The sequence below is a fragment of the Haematobia irritans genome, chromosome 1, assembly GCF_050003625.1.
Source record: "Haematobia irritans isolate KBUSLIRL chromosome 1, ASM5000362v1, whole genome shotgun sequence".
NCBI classification, from domain to species: domain Eukaryota; kingdom Metazoa; phylum Arthropoda; class Insecta; order Diptera; family Muscidae; genus Haematobia; species Haematobia irritans.
Genome location: NC_134397.1, coordinates 174,750,346 through 174,777,112, shown reverse-complemented (window position 1 = coordinate 174,777,112; position 26,767 = coordinate 174,750,346). Strand labels below are relative to the sequence as shown.

The 26,767-nt window shown below is 32.7% G+C and overlaps 1 protein-coding gene across 1 annotated transcript in view; it reads left to right on the top strand.

The window, feature by feature from the left end:
* LOC142233256 (uncharacterized) overlaps window positions 1-26,767 on the top strand; it is a 91,957-nt gene that overhangs the window by 34,748 nt on the left and 30,442 nt on the right. Inside the window, exons 6-8 of the mRNA XM_075304108.1 lie at window positions 7,269-7,366; window positions 7,729-7,937; window positions 24,346-24,498. Coding sequence (XP_075160223.1) covers window positions 7,269-7,366; window positions 7,729-7,937; window positions 24,346-24,498 — 460 coding nt within the window. The remainder of the gene's footprint in view (window positions 1-7,268; window positions 7,367-7,728; window positions 7,938-24,345; window positions 24,499-26,767) is intronic.

Here is a 26,767-nt window from a genome sequence, read left to right as displayed (position 1 = left end):
GCTCCGACCGAACACTTTTTTTTTTTTTTAATTTACACATTTATATTTATACTATATTAAATTTTTATAATAAAACTTCGAAATGTGGGTTATTAAAGATTTATAGTCAGTAACAGTGCTTGATATAAACGAAATTGACTGATTTTTGGATAAAATATTATTTTTTTTATTGCAAAAGTAACAATTTTGTAACAAAAAACTGTCTTTGTTTTTCTTTAATAATTCATTTTAAAGAAAAAAACTTTTTAAATTGTTTTAGCTGCAAAACTCGAACTTAATGCCCGCTTTTATATTTGAAGGTGTCCGTCAACTCCTCGTGGACTACTTATTAATAAAGAGGAACTAAACTTTGTTTTTATACATTTTACTGTGTAATTTTTCACTATTTCCTCCTTATTTTATTTTACTGTCCCAACTCTAAAAAGAGTATAGTGCCCTTTCGTTATTTTTATGAAGACCCTTGATTTCTTTTAACGAACCAAGAAAAAAATTGTGCCCATAATGCCAAAATGATAAACAAAACACATGTCCACACATACATAAAATGCTGCTCTCAAGGCGAAAACATATGCTGTTTGTTTTTCAAATGTATATTTTCTTGATTCCGAATGTCTATTCTCTTTATTCAAATTAAATAATTTTTAGACTTAAGCATATCAAATGTTTGGCCTTATCATAAAACAGTTTTCCGAAACAACATACAAGCGGTTTCACAGAAATTGTTCTCTTTTGATTCTTTCGCTGTGTTATGTTGATATCTTTCGTCAACTCTCCCGGTTTCCATCTCTATTTCTTTCTCTATACTAGGTTAGGTTAGGTTATGTGGCAGCCCGATGTATCAGGCTCACTTAGACTATTCAGTCCATTGTGATACCACAGTGGTGAACTTCTCTCTTATCACTGAGTGCTGCCCGATTCCATGTTAAACTCATCTATACTAACTCTCTCTCTGTCGCTCTCTGAATGAAATATCACAACATATATATGTTTACTCGAAATTTGTAAATTTATATATGTTTACATTCACACATATTATTTTTATGAAACATTCATGCCCCAAACATAATAAATTCTAACATATTAACATATGTGTCCCAAACATTTAGTGTTAGTTTAGGAACATTACATGTTTGCTCTTAAATATATTGTGATTAAAAATTGTGCCCGAAACACATTTTGTTTATATCGGAACATATGAAAAACATATTTTTCTAACAGTGTAGATGCCAACCCCAACCTTCAATGAAAACTTCAAGCAAATCGGTCAACTTTGGTCCAATTTTCAAAAACTCAGACAAAAGGGAGGTCCCCCTCCGCGACCAAGTATCAAAAAATTATGTGCCCTATTTTCATCCCATGAGCGCCCCCTACGATCTCTGAAAGTTTCAAGTAAATCGGTTCAGCCGTTCCCGAGCTTACCCGGAACATACAAACAAATAAACAAACATACTTTGAATATATATAGATAGATACAGATATATATAGACATAGTTTCCCCTATCTTATATCGACATAAGCCAATTTTCAGCATATTGTGCTCCACCTCGTTTTCCATCGTACCCTTTCTTGTTTCCAGCAACTCAGTGTCGTTAACAAATTCGCGACTTTGTTTTCCAAGCTTGGTCAGATTTCGCATCAATCATTGTTCCCAATCATTTGCTGAAGCACCCATAAAAAAATTTGGAAGATGTTCCTAAGGCACAACTTTAAAAGCACTTCCGAAAATGTTCTCCCAAAGATGTTCTCTATTTTAAGTACACAGGAAGTTCTTTTAATACAATTTTTTATAACCCGCTTTTTCATATTTTTAATGGGCAACTTTAACTTTTTTTGTTTGTTAAAAAAGAGTAAGAATTTATTAATTAAATTAATAGTACAAATTATTAAAATTTTGGTGAAAAATGTTAAATTGAATCTACAAAAAAGTGCATATTTTTGAAAATATTTGAGGTCAAACGTAGCAGACAATCGTTAGAATGCATAAAAAATTATAAAAATTATTTATTTGGCAAAATATTACAAAATTTTGGGAGCCACCGTTGTGCAATGGTTAACATGCCCGCCTTGCATACACAAGGTCGTGAGTTCGGTTCCTGCTTCGATCGAACACCAAAAAGTTTTTCAGCGGTGGATTATCCCACCTCAGTAATGCTGGTGACATTTCTGAGGGTTTCAAAGCTTCTCTAAGTGGTTTCACTGCAATGTGGAACGCCGTTCGGACATTGAGCTTAACATGGAATCGGGCAGCACTCAGTGATAAGAGAGAAGTTCACCAATGTGGTATCACAATGGACTGAATAGTCTAAGTGAGCCTGATACATCGGGCTGCCACCTAACCTAACCTAATTCACATCCAAAACACTGAATTCGGATCAAACCTTAAGAAGTGAGGCAAATTCAGTGCAACGTCTATTTAAATGGTGGACATACATCCTATGGCAAGCCCATGTTAAATTCATCGCTTCTGCGTCAATTTTGAACCAATTCCGGATCCAAAATTACCATTTTCACTACTTTTTTGGCGACGCTTTTTTTTGCTTGGAAGCAGTAGCACGTGATCGTTTTCCCGATATGACTATGACCGTTATGTTAGAATTACGAACGCCATCAAAATGTCTCTAGGAGTTTGGTTAGATATATATATAGAACTAAGACAAACAGATCAAAAATTATGGGGGTCATTAAAATTTAGCACAAGTCCTGACAAACCCTCAAAGTACTGTATTAGAAATGGTGGTAGTAATGAATCCAGATAACAAAACCTAAATAAAATAAATAATAAATAATAAAATAAAATATAATAATAAATAAATAGTTGAATAAAAAATTGAATAAAATGTTTGGTTTTTTTTGTTTAAATTTCATTATATTTAATTTTGGAACAAAACATAATTTTTATCCTATTGTCAAAACACTTTCTTGACATACTGTATACTGACAATATTAGTGTTGTAGATAATACATTAGCAATGCAAATGTGAACTAACATGGAAGGGATAATGTCAAGTTATTTTGGGTTACTTTGGTTCACCATTGCTCTTGCATTCAATGTTATTGAAGCATTTCCAAAAGGATATTTGTTAAGTGTCTGCTCAAAAGTTAAACTCCGTATAATAGAATCTGTATAAATATTAACTTTACACATATGTTAAATCTATGTTAGCATATAGCAGAGCAAAGAATATGTTCACACACAAGAACCCACAAATAAACCAATGGACAACCTTGTTTAGGTTATGTCCTTTGCTTATATATAAAATAGTTTTAATTTGGATTTTGTTGTGTGGTCGACAGGAACACAAACAAATTCTTATCTTACATCAATATTGGCGTCTGCTAAATCACATATTTCAATATAATTTAAAGGATTATGGAAGTTGTTACGAAATTGTACCATTCTATAAGATAAATAAGATAAATATCCTATAATGAAAAATATTTGTGAAATGTGAAATCATAAACCCAGCAACGAAGAAGACTAAATTCATATTCAGAAACTATTTTAAGAAACTTATATTAAAAGAATTGCGTTAATATCGTGTAAATTGAGTGTCCTAACATTAAGGTTGTTTAATCTTTCATATAAGATCAATATTTATATCAATGTAAAGTTATTGATTTTTATAGCTATTTGGTACCCTATATAGTATCTGAGAAAATATTAAAAAAAAAAACAAGTATATGTGGCCGTAAGTTCGGTCAGGCCGAATCTTATGTACCCTCCACTATGCACTCAAAAAAAAAAAGTTTACTTGGATCCAAAGATTTTGACTTTCTTTTAAGGATTTTGATATTGATTCCGAGCCAAAGATGGGGGTACTTTAAAATAAGGAAATCTTTTTGCGACCTATCTGGGTTTAAATCTAGAATCTATAAAATTAAAATTAGGATACAGATCTCATTTATCGAATTTTCATGCCAGCTTAAAAATAAACGAAGGCACACAAATTTTCAAAAAGGCTAACATAAAAATAGTAAGCTACGAGGAGCCCGTCGTAAATAAGGAAAAAACATTACTAATATTGTCGTTAGAATTGTTGTTGTGTCCTTAGAAACCAGTTTCATATAGTTATCACAGTAATTGTTGTTGACTAGAAACGAGACATTGTGTGATCGTTCGCCAATCAGGTGAATTCAGCAATGTCTTTAAAAATAGATTTCGATTTGTTGGTACATTAGTGTAGTAACAAATCGAAATCTAAAAATAAGATTAAGGGATTGTAAAGTTATACGAAAAGATGATGCACAGTGCGGGTGAAAAATGGTTGAGTTTGGGAAAAATAATTCTCGTATGTAAATTTCATAAGAAATTAACATAAAAGAACCAAATTGGATCATCTCACCCGGCCAGATCTCGCTAAAGACTATGGAAATGTGTAGTGGCCAACACTGAAACATATATGTATAGTCGGGCTTGCGAGATGGGTATCTGGCATTTTCTTTTCAGTAACTTAATGATGTCAATTCCCTTAATCTTCCTGTCCAATAAGCTCGAATAAATATTGTAATAACTTCTAGTTTAAATGATTTGGACATTGAACCAGCCTGCATTGATATCAGGCTAACATAAAAATTGTGTGTCCTATATTTAATGAAAAAAAAAATTTGATGCAAAGATTATAAACTTTCTTTTATTAAAATGTAATTATATTAAAGAAATTTGTCCTTAATAGTATGTAAATTGCGAATCCCAAAATTGAGGTTGCGTAATCTTTAATATCACGTCAATATTTTTTTCAGTGTGGATTGCGTAGAAACCTCTACCAAAGACGGTCATCCACAATTGAATTACTTGGGGTACGGCCGATGGCAAATTGGCAGATTTTTTACTGTTTGGTAGATTGGTAGAATTCTTGATGTATTGGAAGATTTTGCAAAATATTCCTCTCCAACTATGAAATGCTTCATAAATTTGCTATAGAAATAACATTTTGACAAAATTTTCTACAGAAATAAAATTCTGACAAAATTTTCTATAGAAATAAATGTTCGAAAAAATTTTGTATAAAAATTATATTTTGACAAAATTTCTTAAAAAAATAAAATCTTGAAAAAAATTTCTATAGAAATAAAATTTTGACAAATTTTTCTATAGATATATAAAATTTTGACAAAAATTTCTATCACAATAACATTTTGGTAGATTATTTTTGGCTCGAGTGGCAATCGTGATTTTTCTGTGATTGAGGATCGGTTTATTTAGGGGCTATATATAATATAGATCGATGCGGGCCAATTTTGGCATGGTAGTTATCGGCCATATACTACCGAAATGTACGAAATTTCAACCGGATCGGATGAATTTTGTTCCCTCAAGAGGATCTGGAGGTCAAATCTGGGGATCGGTTTATATGGGGTCTATATTTAATTATGAACCGATATGGACCAATTTTTGCTTGGTTGTTAGAGATCATATACTAACATCATGGATTTTGCTCTTCCAAATGGATTTTGCTCTTCCGGAGTTCAAATCTGGGGATTGGTTTATATGGGGGCTATACATAATTATGGACCGATGTGGACTAATTTTTGCACAGTTGTTAGAGACCATATACTAACACCACGTACAAAATTTCAACCGGATCGGATGAAATTTGCTTCTCTTAGAGACTCCGCAAGACAAATCTGGGGATCGGTTTATATGGGGGCTATATATAACTATGGACCGATGTGGACCAATTTTTGCATGGTTGTTAGAGACCATATACCAAATATCGGCTGGATCGGATGAAATTTGCTTCTCTTAGAGGATCTGCAAGCCAAATCTGAGGATTGGTTTATATGGGGGCTATATGAATTTTATGGGCCAATATGGACCAATTTTTGCATGTTTGTTAGAGACCATATACTAACACCATCTACCAAATTTCAGTCAGATCGAATGAAATTTGCTTCTCTTAGAGGCTCCGCAAGGCAAATCTGGGGGTTCGTTTATATGGGGGCTATACGTAAAAGTGAACCGATATGGCCCATTTGCAATACCATCCGACCTACATCAATAACAACTACTTGTGCCAAGTTTTAATTCGATAGCTTACTTCGTTCGGAAGTTAGCGTGATTTCAACAGACAGACGGGCATGCTTAAATCGACGCAGAATTTTACCACGACCCAGAATATATATATGTACCAAATTTCAGCCCGATCGGATGAAATTTGCAATATATATAATTATGGACCGATATGGACTAATTTTTGCATGGTTGTTAGAGACCATGTACCAAATTTCAGCTGGATCGGATGAAATTTGCTTCTCTTAGAGGATCCGCAAGCCAAATCTGGGGATTGGTTTATATGGGGGGCTATATATAACTATGGACCGATATGGACAAATTTTTGCATGTTTGTTAGAGACCATATACTAACACCATGTACCAAATTTCAGCCGGATCGGATGAAATTTGCTTCTCTTAGAGCAATCGCAAGACAAATTTGGGGGTCCGTTTATATGGGGGCTATACGTAAAAGTGGACCGATATGGCCCATTTGCAATACCGTCCGACCTACATCAATAACAACTACTTGTGCCAAGTTTCAAGTTGATAGCTCGTTTAGTTCGGAAGTTAGCGTGATTTCAACAGACGGACGGACGGACGAACGGACATGCTCAGATCGACTCAGAATTTCACCACGACCCAGAATATATATACTTTATGGGGTCTTAGAGCAATATTTCGATATGTTACAAACGGAATGACAAAGTTAATATACCCCCATCCTATGGTGGATGGTATAAAAAGACGATCTTTACAATATTTTGCACATTTCGTAACGAGTCAAAAATATTCAAAGAAAATCCATGTTTAAATTGATCCGGTCGAGAACTCTTTGTAAGAACTGTTGGATGTATGACTATAATAGACAAATGGACATCTATAGATTATTTTATACAATGAAACCTATAAAAAGTGTACACCCACGGTCGTCTAAATTTTGTCCTCATTTGTGAGGTATTCAGGTATGAGAGGTTAATTTTAATGTGAACGTCCCCAGACAACTGTCCACTTTTGGGAGGTAGCCGGTTTTCAGAGTGTCCAAGTTTGAGAAGTTTCACTTTGATCTCCGTAGGGTATAAAAACCAATTAGTTTTTTTATTTTCTTTTGACACACTCCCAAATTGTTTGCTGGGCAACTACTTTACCGCATTCATTTTTCCTACTTCGTGTATATTTATTTTTATTTAATTACTTATTTGAAACTACTAACCATACATTCCACTTACCCTGATACTAATGTGTATGTCCTTGTTTATTTATATCTTATTTACAGGTATCAATTATTCCTTCAAGTTAAACAAGATGTGCTACAAGGAAGATTACCAGTGGCCTTTGAGCTGGCAGCTGAATTGGGAGCATTTGTGGTGCAATGTAAGTCGAATGAAGCATAACATACACTGAAAAAAAGTGATTGTCCCGTTTGGTCTTGTCAATTATTATTTTGGTATTGATTCAGATTCACAGAAGAGAGGAATTTGTTGAATCAATTAATTATTTATTTAGAAAATTTTTTAAAATTCCATTAAAATTTTAAATGGAAAAAATATAGGTGCTATTTTGTTTGTATTCTGACGACCATATTTTTTCAGAGTATGCTTGTTTAAATATCTATTTTAAATATATATTTAATTTAGCTATCAGATACCTTCATATGACATCCTTATCATACGGTGGTCACTTAAATTCTCAATATTTACTTTATTGTGTAAATTCTCTTCTCATTTCCATTGCAGCTGAACTGGGTGATTATGACCAAAGACGCCATTCCAAAGGTTATGTATCCGAATTTCGTTTACTACCAAATCAAAGTAGTGAATTGGAAAATCGAGTCTCAGAATTACATCAGCAGTTGAAGGGTATGTCACCAGCTGCTGCTGAGCTCAATTATTTGGATAAAGTAAAATGGCATGATATGTATGGTGTCGATCTTCATCCGGTATTGGTAAGTATGGTAGATGTAAGTTACAATCCAAAAAAAAAAAAAAAACAAAATAGACATGCATTATCCTGAACTGGGGAAAAGTACATTGTTAAAGGGATCCCAAAACTAAGTTATGTTTATTGGAATAAATTAATTTTGTTTTAATTTATTTTTAATTTTTTTTTAATTTCTAACACAATGAAACTTTACTAATGCCAAGAATGTCTCAAAACTTTTATATACTAAATTTCAATGACCGCACGAATAAGTTCAATGCTAATTAATCAGAAAAAAAAAATTCGTACATTGTCATCAGTAAGAATGAACTCTACAGCGTGGCGCCAAAGTTTCCATATCCACCACCATGGAATGATAATAGGGGTATAATAAGCTTGTGATTCAATTTGTAACACATATAAATATCGATTATAGACTATAAAAGCTATATAATGATGACGGTATGTCTGTCTTTTGTAATCAGCCTTCAATAATGCAACTATTGTGCTGAAATTTTGAGTAGACTCAGACTTTTGTCTGCAGGCAGGTCAAGTACGGCCCCCGTATAAACTGACCCCCCCCCGATATAGGGTCTTGAGCATCTAGATACCGCAATTTTTATCCGATTCAATACAAAATTTTGTCAAAATTTTATTTCTTTAGAAAATGTTGTCAAAATTGAATTCCTATAGAAAATTTTGTCAATATTTTATTTCTAAAGAAAATTTTGTCAATATTTTATTTTTAAAGAAAATTTTGTCAATATTTTATTTCTAAAGAAAATTTTGTCAAAATTTTATTTCTATAGAAAATTTTGTCAAAATTTTATTTCTACAGAAAATTTTTTAAAAATTTTATTTCTATAAAAAATTTTGTCAAAATTTTATTTCTATAGAAAATTTTGTTAAAAATTTATTTCTATAGAAAATTTTGTCAAAATTTTATTTATTTCTATAGAAAATTTAAAAATTTATTTCTATAGAAAATTTTGTCAAAATTTTATTTCTATAAAAATATTTGTATACATTTTACCTCTATAGAAAATTTTGTCAAAATTTTATTTTTATAGAAAATTTTGTCAACATTTTACTGCTATGGAAAATTGTGTCAACATGTTATTTCTATAGAAAATTTTATTTCTATAGAAAATTTCCTTATTTTCACGAACCTGCATTTTTGTCTCGGAATCAATACCAAAATCCTTAAAGGAAGGTCAAAATCTTTGGATCGAAGTAAACTATTTTTTGAGCATATAGAATTATTTTTTAAATTTTATTTTTTTAGAAAATGTTATTTCTATAGAAATATTTGTCAACATTTTATTTCTATAGAAGGATTTGTATAAATTTTATTTCTATAGATTTTTTTTAATTTTATTTTTATACAAAATTTTATTTTTATAGAAAATTTTGTCAACATTTTATTTCTATAGAAAATTTTGTCAAAAAAAAAATCATTTCTTTAGAAAATGTTGTCAAAATTTTATTTCTGTATAATATTTTACCAAAATTTAATTCTATAGAAAATTTTGTCAACATTTTATATCTATAGGAAATTTTGTTAAAATTGTATTTCTATAGAAAATTTTTTCAAAATTTTATTTCTATAGACAATTTTGTCAAAATTTTACTTCTATAGAAAATTTTGTTAAAATTTTATTAATATAGAAAATTGAAGAAAACTTCTTCCAATCTACCAAACAGTAAACAATTTTTGGTAGAATTCTACAAACTGTGTCAGCGGGTCCTCAAATAGATGTGTCGAGTATGGGGTGTATCGGTCCAAATTGTGGCATAGTCCCCATATTGACCGTTATTCCGATTTGACTTCTGGAACTTCTAGAAAAATCACGGAAACGATTGGTCAGTTTTGGGTACAAACTGAATTATAGATACTACTTGCCAGAGAGATCAGCTGACTTACACCTTCGATTAACCACCACAAGTCAAGCTCAGCCGATGGTTATGGTATATACATTTTACTTCTATAGAATATTTTGTTAACATTTGATCTCTGTAGGTAATTTTGTCAAAATTTTATTACTATAGAAAATTTTGTCCAAATTTTATTACTACACAAAATTTTGTCAAAATTGTATTTCTATATAAAATTTTGTCAAAATTTTATTTCTATAGAATATTTTGTTAACTTTTGATTTCTGTTGGAAATTTTGTCAAAATTTTATTACTATAGAAAATTTTGTCACCATTTTATTTCTATAGAAAATTTTGTCAAAATTGTATTTCTATAGAAAATTTTGTCAAAACTGTATATAGAAAAATTTTGTCAAAATTTTATTTCTGTAGAAAATTTTCTCAAAATTTTATTTCTATAGAAAATTTTGTCAGAATTTTATTTCTATAGAAAATTGAAAAAAAACTTCTTCCAATCTACCAAACAGTAAACTATTTTTGGTAGAATTCTACAAACTGTGGCAGCAGGTCCTCAAATAAATGTGCCGAGTATTGGGTTTTCGGTCCAAATTGTGGTATAGTCCCCATATTGACCGTTATTCCGATATGACTTCTGGAACTTCTAGAAAAATCGCGGAAACGATTGGTCAGTTTTGGGAAAAAAAACTGAATTATAGATACTACTTACTAGAGAGGCCAGCTGAAAATGTACACCTTCGATTAACCACCACAAGTCAAGCTCAGCCGATGGTTATGATGGGCCGCCGTAGACCATGGTAACACAACAACATTTTATTTCTATAGAATATTTTAACATGTGATCTCTGTAGGAAATTTTGTCAAAATTTCATTACTATAGAAAAGTTTGTCCAAATTTTATTACTATACAAAATTTTGTCAAAATTGTATTTCTATATAAAATTTTGTCAAAATTATTTTTCTATACAACTTCGATTAACCACCACAAGTCAAGCTCAACCGATGGTATGGTATGGGCCGCCGTAGACCATGGACATTTTAACAGGACTCAACACCATCACTCTCCGCACGCGTGGACCCAGAATGGCTTAAAAAAGGTTGATTTCTTCATTTCTACTGCACAAAGGGTCACCAAAATCTACTGATCCCAATCCGTTGGATTTTTCCGAATGAAGGATTTTGGTGAGTAATCCAGTTGATAGTAAAAAATCGAAGGAGTCTACCAGCTCAAGACGGCGCTTTGTGTGAAATAAATCAAAATACTGTAGATTCATTTTCGTGTAACGTGGCTTTGCTTTTACGTGTAACGTGCCAAAAGTGGCCAATTCGAACAAATTTTAATATATTCTAGTGGGAAGAAGTTGTAATATGCGATCACAGGACAAGGGTATGCCTCCAAAGGGACCAACATAATTCTTGAACGGAATTTTTACCAGCGTTGAATGCAGTGTAAACTTCCTATCAGCTACCCTGTATATTGACTCTTAATACATCGTGTATTGTATCTAAAAATTAGTATACACCTTTGATAAGGGTATTAAGAAATAATTACCCCATATTTATCCCTCATTTCAAATGATTCTCAAGTTAATGGACCCTGATGGTATTCTAACCCTCTCCCCGTATTTTGCTGCAGATACTCCCTTAAACTCTTGTGTGTGTGTGTGTTTGTGGTTTCATTATTAAACCAATAACATTTTTCAACATTAAGAGCATGTTTAGAGCATTAGTTCAACTATGTTAACTAATTCCTAAAATTTACCATATGGAATGCCATTACAAAGCATTTACCCTAATGTGAGCTTTTACTTGAAGAAATATGTCTGCAAGTAGCGACATTTTTGAGTAATGTCTATTGGTCTCCTTTTCCATATGAATGAATAGAAAAATACACGAAACATTTTTGCCATTTAACACTTTTCCCAGGCAAAAAGTAAACAAACAGAATAAACAAAGCAAAACAACAACAACAAAAAACGAAATATATTTTGGCCACAAAAAAGGAAGTCCACAAAATGTTTTCAATGGCCACACAAATGGCAAAGGCACGCACCCATGATACACACACTAGCACACATGAAAGCCAGGATTAATGGGGTCTATTGAAATTTTTGGTTCATTTACATTTTTTATGGTTGCTCATGATATGGCATTAGACCAACCATATCGTATAAATCACCTTGTGTTAGTTTTCCTATTTTACTTAGGACCTTGACTGCACGGGCTGAGGTACAGGGGGCTGTGTAGTTTATAGCGAATGCTTACACACTAACACATTAAAATATACATAAGCAAAAAAAAAAAAAAACAAAAGGAGTTGAAAACGTTTATCCTGGCCTTTCCTTGGTTTGTTTTGTGTGGGCGGGTGTGACTCTATCCCCTCAAACATATTTGTTTGTTCTACCCTCTTTGAAGAATTTTTGTCTCGCCATAGTACAGTGGTTAGAGAACTTTGTGGCAAAGATTTATGCAGCTATTAAATAATCTTTAATTTATGACATTAGTATTAATGTCCATGTCCGTGTCTAACAAAAATATCCTGTAACAGATGTCAACTAAATAGAAACTATCAACGAACTATTCGAAAATCATATCCAACCAGCCAAGAAATTAAGCCTTTAGACTCTTATATAGAAAATCTTAATAATAATAAGTATATATGGTCAAAAGACGGGGCGGCCGAAGTTTTTAATACACACCACCATGCTGGGAAAATTCAAAAGTGTTCGTCCTCGAGTAAAAAAAAAAATAACACCCCGTACGAAATTTCATCTAAATCGGTTAATAATTACGAGCGGACAATAAATACATGGACGGACGGACTCCAAGGGATAGATCGATTCCGGAGGTGAGTCTATCGGAACAAGAACCTACTGATGCACAAAAAACGTGCGATTTACAGAATTTGGTTACCTCCGATGAGAGCAGCCTTTCGAAGTTAAGCAGTTTGTGAGTAAACCAAATAATCAGGTTTATTGGCCACCAGAAGTCGAGCGCCGCCGATGGTAATGGTGTTGGCCGGCATAACAACCAGGCCGTAGTGTGAATATAAATATCGAATATTCACGGAAAAATGTCCTAAAGATAGTATTGAATCCCTAGACAGATAAACGTTTCGGAAGGAGACCAAATTTCAGCACACTCATCACGCGTCAAAAAGCATGGCTTTAAAATTGTTCCACCTTTCATTTATACTGGCCCCCAAAATTCCTTAATCACAATCCGATGGACTTTTGTGCCTGGGAATTACGGAGAGTAATCTTGGCCCTGAAAAAATACAAAAGTATCGATCATCTAAAGTCCATGTGCGGGAATGGACCAAAATACCGCAGAACCAAAGGCCGTTTGAAGCGCATAATTCATGCCAAAGTTAAACAATTAAATAAAATACTTCAGTTTACTTTGTTGCATTATATATCATACACCCTATATTTATCAAAGAGTTCCAGGTAAGGTTATGTATAGCGGTAGACCGTTCTTTAAGGCTTACTTAGACTATTCAGTCTATTGTTGTGAACATCTCTCTCATAATTGAGTGCTGACCGATTATATGTTAACCTCAATAGCCGAGTCCGAACGGCCTCTTATAGAAGCTTTGAAGCACTCAGCAATGTCGCTACTGAAAGGGGGTAATCCATAGCTGAAAAACTTTTTGGTATTTGGTCGAAGCTGGGATTGAACCTGTGTCCATTTATATGCAATTTTGTCAAAATTTCATTTCTATGGGAAATTTTGTCAAAACTTCATTTCTATAGGAAATGCTATCAAACTTTCATTTCTATAGGAAATTTGGTCAAAATTTCATATCTATAGAAAATTTTGTCAAAATTTTATTTCTATGGGAAATTTTGTCAAAATTTCATTTCTATAGGAAATTTTGTCAAAATTTCATTTCTATAGGAAATTTTTTTCAGATTTTAATTTTTGTATAGAATTTTGTCAAAATTTTATTCCGATAGGAAATTTTTTAAAATTTTATTTTTTGTCAAAATTTTATTATAGGGAATTTTAATAAAATTTCATTTCTATAGGAAATTTTGTCAAAATTTCATTTCTATAAGAAATTTAGTCAAAATGTCATTTCTATAGGAAATTTTGCCAAAATTTCATTTCCATAAGAATTTTTGTCAAAATTTCATTTCTATGGGAAATTTTGTCAAAATTTTATTTCTATAGGAAATTTTTCTCAGATTTTAATTTTTGTATAGAATGTTGTCAAAATTTTATAGGGAGTTTTGTCAAAAGTTTAATATTATATGGAATTTTAATAAAATTTCATTTCTATAAGAAATTTTGTCAAAATTGCATTTCGTTAGGAAATTTTGACAAAATTTCATTTCTATAGGAAATTTCGTCAAAATTTCATTTCTATAGGAAATTGGGTCAACATTTTATTTCTATAGGAAATTTTTTCAAAATTTCATTTCCATAGGAAATTTTATCAAAAATTCATTTCTATAGGAAATTTTGTCAAAAATTCATTTCTATAGGAAATTTTTTCAAAATTTTATTTCTATAGGAAATTTGGTAAAAATATTATTTCTATAGGAATTTCGTCAAAATTTCATTTCATTTGGAAATTTTGTCAAAATTTCATTTCTATAGGAAATTGCGTCAAAATTTCAATTCAATAAGAAATTTTGTCAAAATTTAATTTCTTATGGAAAATTTGTCAAAACTTCATTTCTATAGGAAATTTCGTCAAAATTTCATTTCAATAAAAAAATTTTGTCAAAATTTCGTTTCTATAAGAAATTTTGTCAAAATTGCATTTCTATAAAATATTTTGTCAAAATTTTATTTCTATTGAAAATTTTGTCAATATTTAATTTCTATAGAAAAATTTGTCGAAATTTCATTTCTATAGAAAATTTCATTTCAATAAGAAAGTTTTTCAAAATTTCATTTCTACAGAAAATTTTGTCAATATTTCATTTCTATAGGAAATTTGGTCAAAATTTCATTTCTATAGAAAATTTTTTCGAAATATCATTTCTATAGCAAATTTTGTAAAAATTTCATATTATAGGAAATTTTGTCAAAATTCCATTTCTATAGAAAATTTTGTCGAAATTTAATTTCTATAGGAAATTTTGTAAAAATTTCATTTCTATAGGAATTTTTTTCAAAATTTTATTTCTATAGGAAATTTGGTAAAAATTTTATTTCTATAGGAATTTCGTCAAAATTTCATTTCTTTTGGAAATTTTGTTAAAATTTCATTTCTATAGGAAATTTTTTCAAATTTTCATTTCTGTATGAAATTTTGTCAAATTTTCATTTCTATAGGAAATTTTGTCAAAATTTCATTTCTATAGAAAATTTTGTCGAAATTTCATTTCTATAAGAAATTTTTGTCAAAATTTCATTTTTATAGGAGATTTTGTCAAAATTTCATTTCTATAGAAAATTTTGTCGAAATTTCATTTCTATAGGAAATTTTGTCAAAATTTCATTTCTGTAGGAATTTTTGTCAAAATTTCATTTCTATAGGAAATTTCGTCAAAATTTCATTTCTCTAAGAAATTTTGTCAAAATTTAATTTCTATAGAAAATTTTGTCAAAATTTCATTTCTATAATAAATTTTGTCGAAATTTCATTTCTATAGGAAATTTTGTCAAAACTGCATTTCTATAAAAAATTTTGTCAAAATTTCATTTCTATAGGAAATTTTGTCAATATTACATTTCTATAGGAAATTTGGTCAACATTTCATTTCTATAGCAAATTTTGTCAAAATGTTATCTCTATAGGAAATTTTGTCAAAATTTCATTTTTCTAGGAAATTTTATCAAAATTTCATTTCTATAGGAAATTTTGTCAAAATTCCATTTCTATAAGAAATTTTGTCAAAATTTCATTTCTATAGGAAATTTTGTCAAAATTTTATTTCTATAGGACATATTTTCAAAATTTCATTTCTATAGAAAATTTTGTCGAAATTTCATTTCTATAGGAAATTTTGTTAAAATTTTATTTCTTTGGGAAATTTTGCCAAAATTCCATTTCTATAAGAAATTTTGTCAAAAAAAATCATTTCTATGTTATAGGAAATATTGTCAAAAATTCATTTCTACAGGAAATTTGGTCAAAAATTGATTTCTATGGGAAATATTGTCAAAATTTTATTTCTATAGGAAATTTTGTCAAAATTGCATTTTTATAGGAAATTTTGTCAAAATTTCATTTCTATAGAAAAGTTTGTCAAAATTTCATTTCTATAGAAAATTTTGTCAAAATTCATTTCTATAGAAAATTTTGTCAAAATTTCATTTCTATTGCACTATGGTGGCTCCTATGGTCAATTAGGTTTTTGTCCATTCAAAAGACTTGTAGATCCACTTTCGCTTCTTAGAGCATTCATTGCAGAAAGTTAGCATCTAGTACCGTGAAAAAGTTCACCTTTCCCCTTCCTGAACTCTTAAATTTCCACTGTGCAGTAGAGACTGATTTATTCGACAGTCGGTTAGGAATTACTTTCGGGGAATGGGGGATTTGTTTACTAGTTCTGCGACGATAAGGAAATGTTGCCTCTTTATTTGTATAATAAAAACATGTAAATAAATAACAAATAAGTGAACAATAGAACCACCACCACCACCATCTTCAATAGTACCAGGCATTAGCTCTCTCATACCTACACATCAACAATCTCAGTAAAGTACATAATAATGATCTCATATACATATTGTCCATGTGTATGGTAAGAATTATTGAAAACCTGGTCCTTCGGTTATGATCCTGCTTCCAATAGGGACGGAGCATTGTACAACTATGTATGTATATGTTTACTAAAATAAATATTATCATGGTGTTGCCATCGATGAAATTTATTACTTTTACAATTTTCATAAATTTGTAAAAGGAGACAAAATTCCAACGCTTCTCGAATATTAAGGATAATCACGAAGAAGACATGAATGGAGAGCGGTGGGGGTGTTTGGTTGAAATATATGTGAAATAGGGCCGGTCTAGCACTGTCATTGGTGGTCATTGGCAAAGTAACACCAAGCACATTGTTAAGTAAATTTAAATTTTTTTCGCCCCTCAGCCTGTTTTTGGGCATAAGGTTTATGAGATATTTTCTTCTTCGTTTTCAAGATTAAGTACTGTAATAAAATATAAATTATGTTTTACACGCTAGCATACTGAATGTATGGCGGTGAGGAAGGAAAGAATGTGGTGGTGGCCACGAGGACTGTTTCGCCTGAAATAATTCAGTTAAAAACAAAACATAAGGAATAAATACACTCAGAGAAAAAATGATCAATGAGCAAATGGAATGTATTTTTGTGTCTACATTCAAAAAACGGCGAACCCTACAGGGAACTGAGGCTAGTTTAACTAGATATTTTCCTGTGGTGTATTTCTTTCAGTGTAGTCATATGCCAAGAATTATGTTTGTTCATTGAGATTTAATGACAATTCAAGTTTTTCGAAAAAAAACGCAAACAAAAACAACAACAAAGATCAAAGTTGTTTGTTAATGGAAAAAAGCAATTAATTTGATTTACGGAACAGTTAAGAGGACAACAACAACAGCAACAACAGCCTACTAAACAAATGACCAAAGGCATATTTATGACTATGATGAGGAAGGCAAGGAAAGAAAATGGGAAAATATTCATTGGTATTGTGTAACAATCCCCGGTGGTAAGGGTGGCAACCATCCAGCTGTTTATAACATACCATAGTCTGTCTATTAAAGGCTAATTAATTTCTTGAGAAATTATTGTCAGGATAAGCATAGATCAAGTGTTGTAATCTGGCGTTGATTATTTTGAACTGGTCCAGGAAACGCTTTGACCAGCAGATTAAAGGGACACATACACATAGTTATGTGGTCCTTGCAAGTGAATTATTGTAATTGGTCTAGTAGCCAATCTATCATTTGTTCTAACTGAACAGAAAACACTTAGAACATTAGACCTGATAACTTCCCAACATTTCTCAGGAAACAAAATACTTAATAGCCTTAAATATGGGGAGTGGGTAAGTGGAAAGATAACGATACAATGGGACACATACAATATTTATGTGGAAGCAGCTTATAAATCTATTCGTTTTTATTGGTCCATCAGTTCCGCATGATTTGTTTGAAGCCAAGACATGAGGCATATATTTATGGGATATGCTGAACAAAATTTCAAAGTTTACAAACAGTAAATCTCATTAAAATTGAGCCAACGAAAGATTTTGAATAAATTTAACGAAATATGTTCACTAATACAATGAAAACGGTCGTTACTAATAAGAAATGTATCGTTAACTACAAAATGCTTAGATTGATCGGGAAATTTCAGAAAGACATATAAAAACAAGTAAGGAAAGCAAAAGTAGGGCGTGGCCGACTATATTATACCCTGCATCATTTTTAGATCCCCATTTTCGATAGCATATCAAATCGGTACAATGTGATGGGTGTTATATATAAAGATTTATGTTGCCATATACATATATTTAAATCTGATCCGATATGGACAACATTTGTTAGAGTTCTACAAAATTTATAGAACTTAACTCTAAGTCGACTAATGCCTTGGGGTGGAACACAATGTTATTAAAAAACAAGTATATACAGCACTAAGTTCGGCCGGGCCGAATCTTAAATACCCACCACCATGAACCAAATATTAGGGTTTCCTTTGAAATTTCAGGAGGGCTTGAGGACTTGAGGACACTTCCCGAAGATAAATTTAAAGATTTCACCTATGAGGACTATATCAGATTCTAGATTTATCAGAACCATTTTTGTTTGAGTTTTAGAGGAATCATTAACATCTCATGTAAGTGTGCAAGAAAATTATAAAATAACGTCTTGATTTGAAATCTTAATCCTGTAGAAGTGAAATCTGGAAATTTTACATTGAGTTTCAACCAATTTTCATGATCAGTGCGCCTTCTACACCCTCAAGAAATGAAGTCGGTCTATATGGAGGCATTACCAAATGGACCAGAATATCTACAATTTTACCAGAATATTTCCAATTTCAGGCAAATCAGATAAAAACTACGGTTTCTAGAAACCCAAGGAGTTTAGTCGGGAGATAGATGGGGGCTATACTAAAATATGAACCGATACTTACCGTTTTCGGCACACCTCTTTATGACCCGAAAATACCTCTAGATTTCCAATTTCAGGCAAATAGGATAAAAACTTCGGTTTCTATAAGCCCAAGAAGTAAAATCGGGAGATCGGTCTATATGGGGGCTATACCAAAACATGGACCGATACTCACCATTTTTGGCACACCTCTTTATAGTCATAAAATACCTCTAGATTTCAAATTTCAGGCAAATTGGATAAAAACTTCGATTTCTATAAGCCCAAGACCTCAAATCGGGAGGTTGGTTTATATGGGGACTATATCAAAACCTGGACCGTATAGCCCATCTTCGAACTTGACCTGCCTGCAGACAAAAGACGAGTTTGTGCAAAATTTCAGCACGATTGCTTCATTATTGTAGACTGTAGCGTGATTACAACAGACAGACAGACAGACGGACAGACGGACATTGTTATATCGTCTTAGAATTTCTCCCTGATCAAGAATATATATACTTTATATAGTCGGAAATCGATATTTCGATGTGTTACAAACGGAATGACAAAGTTATTATACCCCCGTCACCATTCTAAAGGGTGATTCTTTTGAGGTTAGGATTTTCATGCATTAGTATTTGACAGATCACGTGGGATTTCAGACATGGTGTCAAAGAGAAAGATGCTCAGTATGCTTTGACATTTCATCATGAATAGACGAACGATCTGCCACAACGTCGAATTTTCAGTGAATGGGCCCTAGAAAAGTTGGCAGAAAATCCGCTTTTTTATCGACAAATTTTGTTCAGCGATGAGGCTCTTTTCTGGTTGAATGGCTACGTAAATAAGCAAAATTGCCGCATTTGGAGTGAAGAGCAACCAGAAGCCGTTCAAGAACTGCCCATGCATCCCGAAAAATGCACTGTTTGGTGTGGTTTGTACGCTGGTGGAATCATTGGACCGTATTTTTTCAAAGATGCTGTTGGACGCAACGTTACGGTGAATGGCGATCGCTATCGTTCGATGCTAACAATCTTTTTGTTGCCAAAAATGGAAGAACTGAACTTGGTTGACATGTGGTTTCAACAAGATGGCGCTACATGCCACACAGCTCGCGATTCTATGGCCATTTTGAGGGAAAACTTCGGAGAACAATTCATCTCAAGAAATGGACCGGTAAGTTGGCCACCAAGATCATGCGATTTGACGCCTTTAGACTATTTTTTGTGGGGCTACGTCAAGTCTAAAGTCTACAGAAATAAGCCAGCAACTATTCCAGCTTTGGAAGACAACATTTCCGAAGAAATTCGGGCTATTCCGGCCGAAATGCTCGAAAAAGTTGCCCAAAATTGGACTTTCCGAATGGACCACCTAAGACGCAGCCGCGGTCAACATTTAAATGAAATTATCTTCAAAAAGTAAATGTCATGGACCAATCTAACGTTTCAAATAAAGAACCGATGAGATTTTGCAAATTTTATGCGTTTTTTTTAAAAAAAAAGTTATCAAGCTCTTAACAAATCACCCTTTATGTTGGTGGGTATAAAAATATGGGAAACATTTAAATCTGAAGCAATTGTAAGGAAACTTCGCAAAAGTTTATTTATGATTTATCGCTCTATATATATGTATTAGAAGTTTAGGAAAATTAGAGTCATTTTTACAACTTTTCGACTAAGCAGTGGCGATTTTACGAGGAAAATTTTGGTATTTTGACCATTTTTGTCGAAATCGGAAAAACATATATATGGGAGATATATCTAAATCTGAACCGATTTCAACCAAATTTGGCACGCATAGTTACAATGCTAATTCTACTCCTTTTTAACTAAATCGGAGTTAAAAATTGGCCTCTGTGGTAATATGAGTGTAAATCGGGCGAAAGCTATATATGGGAGATATATCTAAATCTGAACCGATTTCAATAAAATTTGGCACACTTGACTACGCTACTAATTGTACTCCTAGTGCAAAATTTCAACCAAATTGGGGTAAAACTCTGGCTTCTGGGACCGTATTAGTCCATATCGCGCGATAGATATATATGGGAACTATATATAAATCTGAACCGATTTCAATAAAATTTGGCACACTTGACAATAGTATAGTTGTTCGTCTTGTGCAAAATTATAAGCAAATTAGGGTAAAACTCTGGCTTCTGGGGCCATAGAAGTCCATATCGGGCGAAATATATATATGGGAGCTATATCTAAATCTGAACCGATTCCTTCCAAAATCATTAGGGTTCTATTCTGAGGCAAAACACAAACACAAAATTAATTGCTTTGAAATTTCTTTCTGCATTGGAGAGGGTTGGGAGCAAGCTACATATAAATTGTCATATTTTGAGATTAAAAAAGCTTGTTTACATTACACCTTATGAAAATCGTCAACTTATCTCACTTTGAAAATCGTCAAATCGTCATAAAAAACGTTAAAAAAAAACACTTGTGTCGAGTAAAAAATCGTCAGTTACGTTGTTTAAAATCGTCGTCAAATCATCAGAGGCCAAATTTACCATCAAAAATCGTCAAAATGACGAAAAATCGTCAGAGTTGGCACCGCTGCTGGAGAGCATACTCGCCTTGCATACAGATGGTCGTGGATTCAATCTCAGTTTCGACCGAATACCAAAAAATTTTCCAGCGGTGGATTATCCCCTTCCACTAATGCTGGTGACATTTCCGAGTATTTCAAAGCTTTCCTAAATTGTTTCACCGTAATGTGAAACACCATTCGGATATAAAAAAGATGTCCCTTGTCAAACAGATTTGGCATAGCCATATAGACCCATATCATGATTTTATTTCGTGGACCTATAGACACCACAATTTTGGGGTCCATAAAAAGATATTTCAAATTTGATTTATATTGGCAAGAGTTTGATATAGCCTTGTATACATCGGCCTCCCGATCTTCTTGTCGGGATAGAAAGCGCAGTGAATATGTAAATTGATTTTAGAAAAATGAAGTAAAGATCTACGAGATTTAGATTCCAAATCATAGATGGTGGGTATTTAGAATTCAGCCCCGCTGAACTTACTTCTGTACACTTATAGAAAAAATTACGTTCCATAGTCGTGAAGGGACAGTGACAAAATGAAACGGAAACATTCACAAAAAATCAAAACGGAATGTTTACAATTTCGTCCATGGGCGTTCACGATTTCATGAACGGTATCCGTTTTTCTTTGGCCATGAGAAGTCTTTAAATAATCGTTAGACGTTAATATGGCAACTCCCTCGATAGTGCAATGTGCTAAAGCGACTGTTAACGCATATGGTGCAGAAAATACAGGTTCGAGTCACGCTAGCAGAAATGTGGCGCAGGGTATAAAGAGATAAGTTAGTGCATATGTTTGTAACACCCAGAAGGAGACGAGATAGACACATGGTGTCTTTGGCAATAAGGCTCAGGGTGGGTCCCTGAGTCGATATAACCATGTCCGTCTGTCCGTCCGTCCGTCCGTCCGTCTGTCTGTGAACACATTTTTGTGATTAAAGTCTAGGTCGCACTTTAAGTCCAATCGTCTTCAAATTTGGCACATGTTCCTAATTTGGGTCAGAATAGAACCCTATTGATTTTGGAAGAAATCGGTTCAGATTTAGATATAGCTCCCATATATATCTTTCGCCCGATATGCACTAATATGGACCCAGCAGCCAGAGTTTTACACCGATTTGCTTGAAATTTTGTACAAACATAACACTTAGTCGTATAGTCAAGTGTGCAAAATTTGATTGAAATCGGTTCAGATTTAGATATAGCTCCCATATATATCTTTCGCCCGATATGGACTTATATGGCCCCAGAAACCAGATTTTTGGCCGACTTTGATTGAAATTTTACACTAGGAGTACAATTAGTAGTATAGTCAAGTGTGCAAAATTTGATTGAAATCGGTTCAGATTTAGATATAGCTCCCATATATATCTTTCGCCCAATATGGACTAATATGGTCCCAAAAACCGGAGATTTGGCCCAATTTGGTTAAAATTTTGCACAGGGAGTAGATTTAGCATTATATCTATCCGTGCCAAATTTGGTTGAACTCGATTCAGATTTAGATATAGCTCCCATATATATCTTTCGCCCGATATGGACTAATATGGTTCTAATAGCCAGAGTTTTGGCCCAATTTAGTTGAAATTTTGCACAGGGAGTAGATTTAGCATTGTAGCTATGCGTGCCAAATTTGGTTGAAATCGATTCAGATTTAGATATAGCTCCCATATATATCTTTCGCCCGATATGGACTAATATGGTCCTAGAAGCCAGAGTTTTGACCCAATTTAGTTGAAATTTTGCGCAGGGAGTAGATTTAGCATTATAGCTATGCGTGGTAAATTTGGTTGAAATCGGTTCAGACTTAGATATAGCTCCCATATATATGTTTTTCTGATTTCGACAAAAATGGTCAAAATACCAACATTTTCCTTGTAAAATCGCCACTGCTTAGTCGAAAAGTTGAAAAAGTGACTCTAATTTTCCTAAACTTCTAAAACATATATATCGAGCGATAAATCATAAATAAACTTTAGCGAAGTTTCCTTAAAATTGCTTCAGATTTAAATGTTTCCCATATTTTTTTTACTAACATTGTGTTCCACCCTAGTGCATTAGCCGACTTAAAATTTGAGTCTATAGATTTTGTAGAAGTCTATCAAATTCAGTCCAGATCGAGTGATATTTAAATGTATGTATTTGGGACAAACCTTTATGTATAGCCCCCCAACACATTTGACGGATGGGATATGGTATCGAAAATTTAGATCTACAAAGTGGTGCAGGGCATAATATAGTCGGCCCCGCCCGACTTTAGACTTTCCTTACTTGTTTTTTTTTTTTTTTAATTTTGTTTATAAATTCGCAACCATTACGTTTTCAGATCGTGAACGCTGGTTGCTGTTTTGGCAACGTATGGTGTCATTTTTCCATTGTCATATTGACCCCATTTCTTCTCAGTTTGACAGCACATGTGTGTTGATTCACTTTCGTGAACGGATCGTTTCGAAATGTCCACGCCGGTCATGATTTTTTCTATGAGTGTATGTTGATGTTTTTAAAGTCCCACGACAAAAATAGAATAATTTTGTAGTAAATAAATAAATTTGAAATGCTTTCACCGGAGAATTCCCTTTCTTAGCGCTTTAATTCATGAAATGCGATGAAAACTTTCCTCGAAACTCAATTACGTGTTTCATGAAGCTGTTTTAAATAAAAATGCATTTTTTTCACACAAAGGCTTCTTAAGTAGCTAGTGCTGGCTGTGCGGTGGTGAACAGTGTTAAAGAGATCCCATGAAACTTTTACACAACCCACAATGGCTTGGGTCTTTGTGTTGGTCTATGCTAATGCAAAATACAAGAATTTATGGAGATATTTTCGCCTTTACTAAGGATAATGCATATTTAAGTTTTACCTCTTTGTCATTCTTTTCGAAAGTTGAGCTACTTTTATCCTTAACTTCTCGTTTCATTTTTTTTTCTTTGCAGGGTGAAGACAGTGTGGAGTACTTTCTTGGTCTAACGCCAAGTGGAATTGTGGTGCTGAGGAACAAAACAACAGTGGCTCATTATTATTGGCCACGCATAGCTAAAGTCTATTACAAAGGACGCTATTTTATGCTAAGGATAAGTGATAAAAATGTATGTAAATTATTTCTTATCTATAGAGTTTTCACTTCTACTTCTTCTATTATCTTTGTGGTTAAATGGTGATGCATAGAGTTTGGTTACCCTTAGGCTAAAAGAAATTTTGAAGTTGACAAGACGGGATGTAAAATTGTCCAAAACTACTATAGATTGAAACTAATCAAAAATTTTCGAATTATTTATTTAAATCCCAGCAAAAAAATTGGAAGTTGTTCCACAAGCATTTCTTTTAAAGCCCATCCCAGAATCCCCCATCGAGTTTTTCCAACTTACGATGCAGTCCTTTTGGACAAGTCCACAAACATTTCTTCTAAAGAGCATCGCGGGATCCCCCAATGATTTTTTTCCACTTCCGATGCAGTCCTTTTGGACAAGTACACAAACATTTCTTCTAAAGCGCATCTTGGGATCCCCCAATGATTTTTTTTTACTTCCGATGCAGTCCTTGTGGACAAGTATTAGAAAGAACGCAATCAGGCTATTTTATGTGCAAATTTTGAACAATTAAATTTTACAAAATAATAGAAAACTAATAAAAAATTTTTAAAAAAATAGAAAATAAATAAAAAAGTAAAATAATAATAATAATAAAAAATAAATGTCATCCCCGCTGGGATTTGAACCTGTGCTATTTGACTTTTTCGCTTCCATGGAAGTTCTTTTGAGAAGGTTTTGCAAATTACGAGAATTTTTAATTTTTTGTTGATTTTTTAATGGAAAAAATATATTTATACGAAAATATATGCCGAAAATAAAAAATAAAAATGATGCATAACATAAAAAAATATTTTTTTAGAAAAATATTTGATAAGAAAATTGCCGCTGGTGAGATTTGAACCTGCGTTTCTTATTTTTTCGTTCATACTAATAAAGATCATCTCCAGAAGCAATTAGAATGTTATTCCTTGGTGTCGTATTACGATCATATCACAAACATTTGAATTGACCTTTCGACGCTTTATGTTCAATGGCGTTTGTGGCTGAGTGTGCTAAGGCGTTCTGTTATGGTGCCAGTAAACCCAGGTTCAATCCCTGGTCGGAGCGAAAAAGTTTTTCGAATTGTAAAAATTAGATAATAGGAAAATAATAGTGTAATAAAACATATGGATGAAAAAAAGTGAAATTGGCTGAAAAAACATTTTTTTCGCTTTGTAAATTTCTTCATTCAAATTAACTTCCAGAGAACAACTTCTAAAGCAATGCAAAGGATCCAAAAAGGGAGTACTTCCGTCCTATGACAAGCCCATGTAAAATTCATTGGAGATGATCCAAGTTTGCACTACTTCCGGATCACAGATTGGGGATCCAAACTACTTTTTTGGAAGCTCTTTTTTTGCTGGGATGTAATTGAAATTAATTTAATTTATTTTATTGCAATTTAATAGAATGTTTTTGATTTGATAATTTGCATTACAAAAGACGATATCGACTAAAAATCAATCCCCATTCAACTCCACGTACGATTTCCACTTCCGAGCCTTTTTGATCGATTTTTATACCCTCCACCATAGGATGGGGGGTATATTCACTTTGTCATTCCGTTTGTAACACATCGAAATATTGCTCTAAGACCCCATAAAGTATATATATTCTGGGTCGTGGTGAAATTCTGAGTCGATCTAAGCATGTCCGTCCGTCTGTTGAAATCACGCTAACTTCCGAACAAAACAAGCTATCGACTTAAAACTTGGCACAAGTAGTTGTCATTGATGTAGGTCGGATGGTATTGCAACTGGGTCACATCGGATAACTTTCCCCGATCCCCAGATTTGACCTCCGGAGCCTCATGGGTGTGCAAAATTCATCCGATTCGGTTGAAATGTGGTACGTGGTGTTAGTATATGGTCTCTAACAACCATGCAGGAATTGATCCATATTGGTCCATAATTATATGTAGCCCCCATATAAACCGATTCCCATATTTGACCTCCGGAGACGCTTGGAAGAGTAAAATTCAGCCGATCCGCTGGTATATGGCCGATAACAATCATGCCATAATTGGTCCATATCGGTCTATAGTTATATATAGCCGATCCCCAAAAATAATCTACCAAAATTTTATTTCTATAGAAAATTTTGTGAAAATTTTATTACTATACAAAATTTTGTCAAAATTTTATTTCTATACAAAATTTTGTCAAGATTTTATTACTATACAAAATTTTGTCAAGATTTTATTTCGATAGAAATTTTGCCAAAATTTTATTTCCATATAAAATTTTGTCAAACTGAATTATATATGTACGTATTTAATCGGTCTTAA